The sequence below is a fragment of the Symphodus melops genome (assembly GCF_947650265.1).
Source record: "Symphodus melops genome assembly, chromosome: 8".
NCBI lineage: Eukaryota > Metazoa > Chordata > Actinopteri > Labriformes > Labridae > Symphodus > Symphodus melops.
Genome location: NC_136698.1, coordinates 4,385,294 through 4,393,343, shown reverse-complemented (window position 1 = coordinate 4,393,343; position 8,050 = coordinate 4,385,294). Strand labels below are relative to the sequence as shown.

The 8,050-nt window shown below is 40.3% G+C and overlaps 1 protein-coding gene across 1 annotated transcript; it reads right to left on the bottom strand.

Annotated features, from left to right (window-relative positions):
- Positions 1–4,241: 4,241 nt before the first annotated feature.
- Positions 4,242–7,730, bottom strand: LOC306827776 (alpha-2,8-sialyltransferase 8F-like). The gene is made up of 7 exons (XM_079349824.1): positions 7,441–7,730; positions 6,179–6,256; positions 5,978–6,052; positions 5,539–5,683; positions 5,238–5,350; positions 5,043–5,132; positions 4,242–4,959 (listed from the first exon to the last, which is right to left on the bottom strand). Exons 1-7 carry the CDS (start codon positions 7,566–7,568, stop codon positions 4,482–4,484), a joined length of 1,107 nt encoding a protein of 368 aa, XP_079205950.1. The 5' UTR covers positions 7,569–7,730; the 3' UTR covers positions 4,242–4,481.
- Between the last annotated feature and the right edge of the window lie 320 nt (positions 7,731–8,050).

Below are 8,050 nucleotides of genomic sequence, written 5' to 3'. Positions count from 1 at the left end.
GTCTGTTTTTATTAGTGGATGTTGCATGTCTTGGCTCCAAATGTCACCAGTTCAATATATCAGTGCCCATCGAGGGGCTTTATTGTCTTCTGTGTTTTGTATATATGGAGGAGGTTAAATGAAATCATCCATTGTTATCAATATGTGCAAATTTAACACAATTATTATAATATCATTTAAGATTTCAGATTATTTTTTTCTGTTGAGATACAATTTCACATGAATGAGTACTAATAGTATCAGGGCACATTTTGACACACACATATAAATGTTATACTCTGCTGCCCCTGCAGGCCAGAGGTGCCCACTACACATTTTTGTGTAAGTAGGATCAAATGTATGAATTCTGCAGCAGACTAAAACCCAAACACACAGCCAATCTGCTTTGCTCATTCATCTAGAAAATGTGAATCTGCCATAATGTTTTCAGGGCACAGCGCTTTCCGTAAACCACAGTGACATAAGGCAGAGTCTGCGCTTGAAATAGGCTCTAGGACCTCCTTTTAATAATTACCTTTATTTGTATTACTTCTCCCTTTCTCTCATGATGTTCATCTCTTTCTTCTTTTCTCCTCTGAGAGCTTTACTGATAGGACACAGGTTTATCGCGCTCCTGCCTGTAAAAACGTTCATACAATGAACAACTCAAGTGTTTCACAAGCATGCAATTAAATGTGATTGTTAAAAGCAAATTAACACTCAGTCTCCCTCCACATTTTTCCCTTCGTTGCATCAACTCTTTCCCCACAATCTTCTCGTTCTCTTTCAGTCTCTCTATCCCTCTTGGTCCATTTCATTTTACATCAATCAGCACTTCTGCCTCTCCCTTTATACCACTTTCCCACTGTGGCACTTTTTGTTGCAGAGATATGGACTTTTCGACTGTGTTAAAGGGCCAGGCCAGTTTTCCCCATCTGGCTTCATGGAATTATTGCATTAAAGTGTCTTTTTGTTTAAAAATGCAGTAAAGGCCAATCCAGCTACTGTATCTCTCTATCTCTCACTGTGTCTCCCTCCTCCTCTGCCACATGGATGACAGCCCCTCTTATTTCCTGGATAATAAATTGCACTGATTAGATGAGTGGCCAAACAAATGAGCAGGAATATGACTCACTGTATGCAAGTTCATTGGTGCGTGTTTGTGCGTGTGTATCTGCTCAAATGTGTGGATTTCTGTTTAGCCATGTGTGTGCATCTATTAATGATTGCCTTTCTATATTTGTATGTCTGTGCTTCTCTTTGTCTGTATTGTCCAGCTGTGTGGGGCCATTTGTGTCTGCATGTATGTCCTGTCTGTTTAGTTGCATGCCAACATGTGTGCTTGAACGTGTGTGTGTGTGTGTGTGCGTGTGTGCGTGTGTGCGTGTGTGCGTGTGTACGTGCGTGCGTGCGTGCGTGCGTGCGTGCGTGTGGTGGGACACAATGAAGGATGAGTTGATGGGCTGAGTGCCATTACAAGATAATTACAGCTAAAAGTCTCCATGATAACGAGGATGCCTCATCATCCCTATGCTGGCAGAGAGACCCCAAAAACACATCTGCAATGCAGATTAGGGAACACGTGTGTGTCAGTGTGTGTTTTCTCCACCTCTGTTTCTTCTTTTTGTTCTGTGAAGTACAGATTCACTTTTTCAAAAACAAACCGGTCCGTCTATAAGCACATGAGAGTGTACACACTCATGTAAAAGCTGTACATCAGTGTGATTGGATGGTACACAAGCCCAGTGTGAGTTGAATTGGAGGGCACACACATAATGCTCGTTATGCTCTCTCTCCTCACTTCCAGGTATGATCTTATTCCACTTTTAATGTTGTGGGAAGTTAGCTTAAGGAACATAAAAATGTCTGAGGTGCAATTACATAAACACAACAAAATAGATAACCTTTTGTGCTGCAGAAGTAATTTGTAAGGCATAAATGTAATTAAGTTTTTCACCTGCTTGGGCAGGTGAGGATGTTCAGAGGCAGAAGCACAAATCTGATTTGCAAACCTCCAGTTAATCCTCCATCTTTACATTCCCCTGCCTCCAAACAGCACGCACGAGAAGAGAGCATCATTTTCACTCATTATCCTCTCCTCTACTTCCCTTACTGTGTGGGAATACTTTGTGTGAAGGGAAATTTAAAATGTCCTGCTTTGCAAATAAATGCGTACATGTGTATGAACATAGCAGTGTCTATTGTGTTTATGTAATTATTGCAGCCAGAAGAACAAAAAAAATCCTGAACACATCATTAAGAACTCGTCTTAAGAACCAATTACTCTCCTGCTTTGTTATTAACGTCCATCTGTTCTGAGTAAAAAATACATTTCCTGTCTGATTCAATCAATCAAATCATTCCATTAAAGGTTTATATCATTGGAAAACATTGTATGTGTGGAAAGTGCATTTATTTAATATGAAAATCAAAATAAACCCATAAAAATCTGTTTTAATTTCTACCTGCGTGTGCAGATCAGATCCACTGGCTCAGTGTCCAACATGGCTTAAAGTGGTAAGAAAATTAACTTACATATCAAACAGAGTAAAAGTCTTAATGGAGAATATTTTAGTCCACATTTTAACTTTTATGCCTCAAAATCTGGAAAATGTATTATAATCACAAACAAAACCACGAAGGAACACCAACAACACTAATGAATTGTGATGCCTGGGCCTGTTGTGCTAAAGTGACTTAAACCTCGATGGTTTGTGTGTAGATACTCTTGAGTTGATAAAATGGTTTACGTTGTTGACACAATTACAACGCAGTATCATAACAGGCTCTGCACCAGCTCGAGCTCAGTTGTGCAACCTGTCAAAGAAGACGTACATAAATACAAGCCTCATTAAAACTGTGGACCTCTCCCTGTACAGCGCAAAATGCACTTCACATTACATGGGCAAAGAGCGCCATCTAGTGGCCCATACCCACTACTGGACTTCACACTAGATCCTTGTGAAGATGGTCATTCACAAGTCTTACCTCAACACGTTCATCCAATCACCAATGAAGGCTCTTCAAATGCTGCTGCACAAGTTAATTTATAAACACTTTGTCATAATTACTTTTAAGAATACATTCTACAAATTACAACAACTGCATAGTGTTTATAATTTTTTTATTAAACAGAATGTCTGACTAGACTATGATTGACTTTTTTTTCTTAATTTGTGTTCTTTTTTGGGATTTCATTTAATAACTTAATATGTACATCACTTTTTAAAAACAAGGTTTTACTTTGACAATACACACATTCACATCCAGACCCTGAAACAACCTAAATATTTTTGTGATAAATATTTATTCCTCAATTCACTTCAATATTGGCTCTCACCTTGTGTTATTCACTAAAATGGAAACAAAATGACAGGCATTGCATTTCTTTTAAAGTGGGCTCATAGAGTCGACAGCTTTGGTCATCTACAGCCTGAACATCATTTCTCTGCATTACAAAAAGAAAATCACTGGCAACACTTTTAAAATATCAGCATGAAAGGCAATGCACGTGGTTGCAAAATATCAATAAGACTGGATTCAGATGTAAGTATTAACAGCTTACACAAAGTTATACCTTTCTGCCAAAGTGCACACGTGACAATCGCTGTCATTAAAGTCAGTTTGATATTGATTTAGCGTTCATATTTAAAATTCACGTTTTGATTGGCACCAGTATGTGGCAGTTTGTGTCCTTTTGTTGCCAGGTTTCTGATGAGGCAACAGATGGCTCAGTCAAGCAACCTTCATATACAAGTGTTTCTATTTCGTTTCATTCTATGATGTCTATAGGGCGGCCATGATGGTTTGTATTATGCTAAAGAGACGCAACCCCTTCAGGTCCTCTGACATCTGCTGCATTTTAATGAAACATTGTCATATTTTTTAAAGTGGAAACTAACACAATCAGTACCAACCTCTTTTAAAACAATCATGTGAAAGAAGTGTGTAAAGTCCAAACATCCTCCCTCAACAGTTTTCCTGGATATATCTGTTGAAGTGGTGAAAGAGTTTATGATTCTTCACATTCCAGTGTGCAGCTGTAGAAGTCAGACAATCATGTAGGAGAAGGATCTGACTTTCTTCATTTCACACTCAGTTTTAAAAGCGTTGGTGGTTGGTTATAAGACTGATCATCTTTAACAGGTCAACACTGTAGGCCTGAGCCTCACAACAGAGTCCCCCTCCTCAAATCTAAATAAATCACTTCAGACATCAGCTTAAACACACGTGGTAATAAATACAGTCAGTTTAAGTGCCAGTGGTTTTCAGTCTTTGATTTTTCTGCATTTTAATTTCAGTCCAAATGTCTCAGTTGCATCACCAGCCAATGATTGTAATTCATTATAAAGAACATGACAGACTACACAAGCAATTTGCTGATGTTACTACCAGATTTCAGCTGATTCATTTAGGAACATGATAGATGAAATGATTGATTTGCTTTACCCTGATGATACAAAGAAGGCACTTTGCTTCTGTTCGGTCAGTACGCCATGGGTCTACTTTTTACCTTGTTGACAATCTCCCAGATGAAGCTTGAGCACGCCCTGACGATGCAGCTGCAACAAGAGCTCAAACTCCTTGGGCATGGCGTGGGCGCGTTTATATTTTCTGTTATCATAGTAGTGGTGCTTCAGATCGTAGAATTCAAAGGGGTGATTACTGAAGGGCCAGAACCCATACAGATGCACATTTTCACACACCTCCAAAGCCATGCTAGCCATAATTAGCCCGGTGCTCAGCCGCGCTGATCGCCGCAAGCCTCTTGTGTGCCAGAAAGCAGCCAGACGTTGGAGGTACTGAGGGTGAAAGTAGACTGGCTTCATGGGGATTCCAAATTCCTCAATAGTGTAGGCGGCCCGCAGACATATTTGAGTGTTTTGGCGATAGGAGAAGATGGGAAGGAGAAGCAGGGAGTTTCCATAAACACGCAGACTTTCCACAAACGGACGACGACGGTTCGTCAGAGACCCATACCTGGAGACAAAACAGCAGATATAAAGCAAGAAGACAAAAGAAGTCTGTAAGGACAGTCAAGTGAGATCCATTCTCTCGCCCACTTCTCCTTGAAGATGCTTGGGTTCGCTGTCACAAGGTCCGTCTTGACACCAACATGCTTATAGTCATCTCCCAATGGAGGAAGGTTGCACCTGAAGGAGCAAGAAAAAAAAAATAGTAGTAAGATATGCATTTCTTTTTTAGATGGAATATCAACATGAATCATTTTTGATACTGCAAGTCGACCCCTTTCTCACCTCATTACAAACTGCGCTGAATCAATGCTCTCTCCACAGTTGCTGTCACTCAGGATGCCTCCGTTCCCGACAACGGCACACGTGTCCCATGTCTTATCTGAGAATGGATGCTCCTGGAATTGTAATCAATGGCTATGCATTACCACACAATGATGGTACTGTATAATACAGTAGACCAAAACTACAGCTGGATCTCATTTGGCTGCCCCAAGGTCTTTACTTTCAACATCTTGAGCTTAAAGCGAGTAGCAGACAATATTGTGGATGTGTTGGTTATATTCTTGAAGCAAAAACTAAATACCTTCGTAAAGGTGTGGAAAACATTACGAGACACCAGATGGCTCGACTTCTTTTCCGCATCATAAACAAGCCTGGATCCCACTGGAGTGTTGGCCTGGGTAATGATGGCTTTGTCAAAACCGCTGCAGTTGCTTCTCAGCAGAGATCTGAGGAACCAAAAGGACTCTGTCAAACCGCAGACAAGAGACTCTAAGTGTTGATGCTCGCTCAAATGTCCACATTAATTTACACTTCTAGTCCTCACTTCTTCAGCTGCTCTTTCCTTCCATTTAAAGAGGAATCTATCTAGATCCTTCACAGATTTGGATTTTGGTCAAACATTCAGTGTTTACTGGAGGTGTAGCATGTCATGCTGACTATTATGATGATTTTTCTTCAGTTATTTTGACCCCTAAAAGTTAAAAACTGACAGAGCTTTTTTTTTTTATTTTTGTTTTTACCTGAATTCAATATAATTGTCCTCATGCTTCTGCCAGTCTTGAGAGTAACCATCCAATACTTTTTTGATGGTTTTCCTGTGATAAAGACAAAGTGCAAAACTCAGATAAAATACACGAAGCCCCAAGTTTCACTGACATGTCTTTATGTGATTGCAGTCATTAATAATAATTTAAAAAATAAGTGATGGTATTTGCACTCACTTGCACTTGCTTCTGCAGAGGTCAAAGGTCTTGGGGGCGCTTTTCTTCTGAGGGGCTGGTAAGCGCTGCTCCACATAGCTGTGGAACAAACATTCAAGAAAGAGGACAGAAGCAAGGCCCAAATCAGATCTTGTAATCAGGGGTGGAACACAACGTTCTGGACCCTGCATATAGACTATGCTATGATTCTCTCCCCACATTTACCGCTAATAATAGTTACTTTGTAGACATACCCGCCTCCACACAATGATAGCCAACACAGAAAATCCCCCCTACTATACATCCAAAAGCCCACATAGGGCATGTGAGCTTTATCATTTGTTTTAATCACTAGAGAACAAAAGCCCCGTTTTGAATGTGCTGCGTTCTTGGCTTAAAACATACAGGAGACATAATGAATCAGTATTTAACAAGTGAAAGAGTTGATCCATCCTCACATTCAACATCACCGCCTGGTTTGGTTCACTCACTCTCACCGCAACAGTCTTAGTAAAATCATCAAAATAAGCAGTAAAATCATTGGTCAGGAACAGCAGTCACTCACTAACATCTACAACAGCAGAGTCCTGAGCAAAGGCACCCAGATCTCCACTGAGCCCTCACACTCCCTGCACCCTCACTACACTCTGCTGCCTTCAGGGCACAGGTACAGGGCGCTCCCACTGAGGACAAAGAGGGCCAGCTCCAGCTTCCCCCCCACCTCCATCCGCCTGTTAAATGGCTGACTGTGACTGTGATCACTTTCTTTTACCACTGCTTTTAATCTATTGCTGTTTTTAAGCTATTTATTAGGGACTTCATGACCAATCAGAATTTTTTTTTTTTTTTTTTTAAAGTGTAAATGTTGTGCGTGTTGTGTCTTGTGTTCTGTACTGGCGCTTTCCCTGCAATGAAGTTCCTAACGGATAAATGAAGTTCATTTGATCTGATTGATTTTTGATACCATTATGGAGCAAGTTAAACTCCAATAAACGCTGAAGCAAAAAGAGTAACCTCACAACCCTCATGAGTTCAATGTTCAGTCTTCTTCGTGCATCATGAATGAACAACCGCACAGACACAAGTGGTGCCATGAGAAATCCTACGCATATAAATGAACCAAGAATTAACAAGTCTGAAAAGACTAAGTGCATTTTAGCAGTGTGGAAAAGGGTAAAACATGTAGAAATTAAATTAAAAAGAAACCCATTTAGCGTTGTGTTTCAGCAGTCTATCATATCTACCATTGAGTGTGCACGTATAAATGCCATTTTCACACTTACTCGTCGAGTGAGAACCAGAAGGCAGTGGTCAGTAGACTCCCAAAACACAGGACAGTCATCCACCGAGGGAAGAGTGACTTGAACTGTTGCTTAACAGGCATACCTCTCTCCCCTTCCTCTAAAGTCATCTTTCAGCCTCCTTCGCCCCCTGTCGCAAACTCACCCGTATTCTGGACCACTTTCCTCGGTTTGGATTCAGATAAACTGAGCTAATGTTCTTTTAGTCTGATTCAATTAACGAGATGATGGAAGGCTTGTAGAGTGCGCTCGTTCATCGCTCAATCAGTCAACTTTCCTTAATTGGATTCAGGAGTGATCAGGATACTTGCGCGTGCCCGTTCCACGCAGAAAGGAAGCAGCGTGGATTACAGAAATCACGATAAATCAAAGTCAAACTATCATGAAGAATATGAAAACTTCAACACCATAGTAAAACCAAATCAAAGGCCAGACAAGCAGCTTGGTGAGTTTAATGTTTAAGTGTAAGGAATATATTATTCGTTACAAGGCAATGTGTTTATTAAATTTATGAGTGTTTTTCATAACCTTATAGCCTATGTCATGAAAAAAGTGCTCATTCGCTAGATTAATGAGTTTCTATAATCAAATT

Coding starts and splice junctions, on each gene's coding strand:
- LOC306827776 (XM_079349824.1), bottom strand. CDS start 7,568: ATGACTTTAGAGGAAGGGGAGAGAGGTATGCCTGTTAAGCAACAGTTC. Junction 6,053..6,178: donor CTCTGCAGAAGCAAGTGCAA/GTGAGTGCAAAT, acceptor TCTTTATCACAG/GAAAACCATCAAAAAAGTAT. Junction 5,684..5,977: donor GACAATTATATTGAATTCAG/GTAAAAACAAAA, acceptor TTGGTTCCTCAG/ATCTCTGCTGAGAAGCAACT.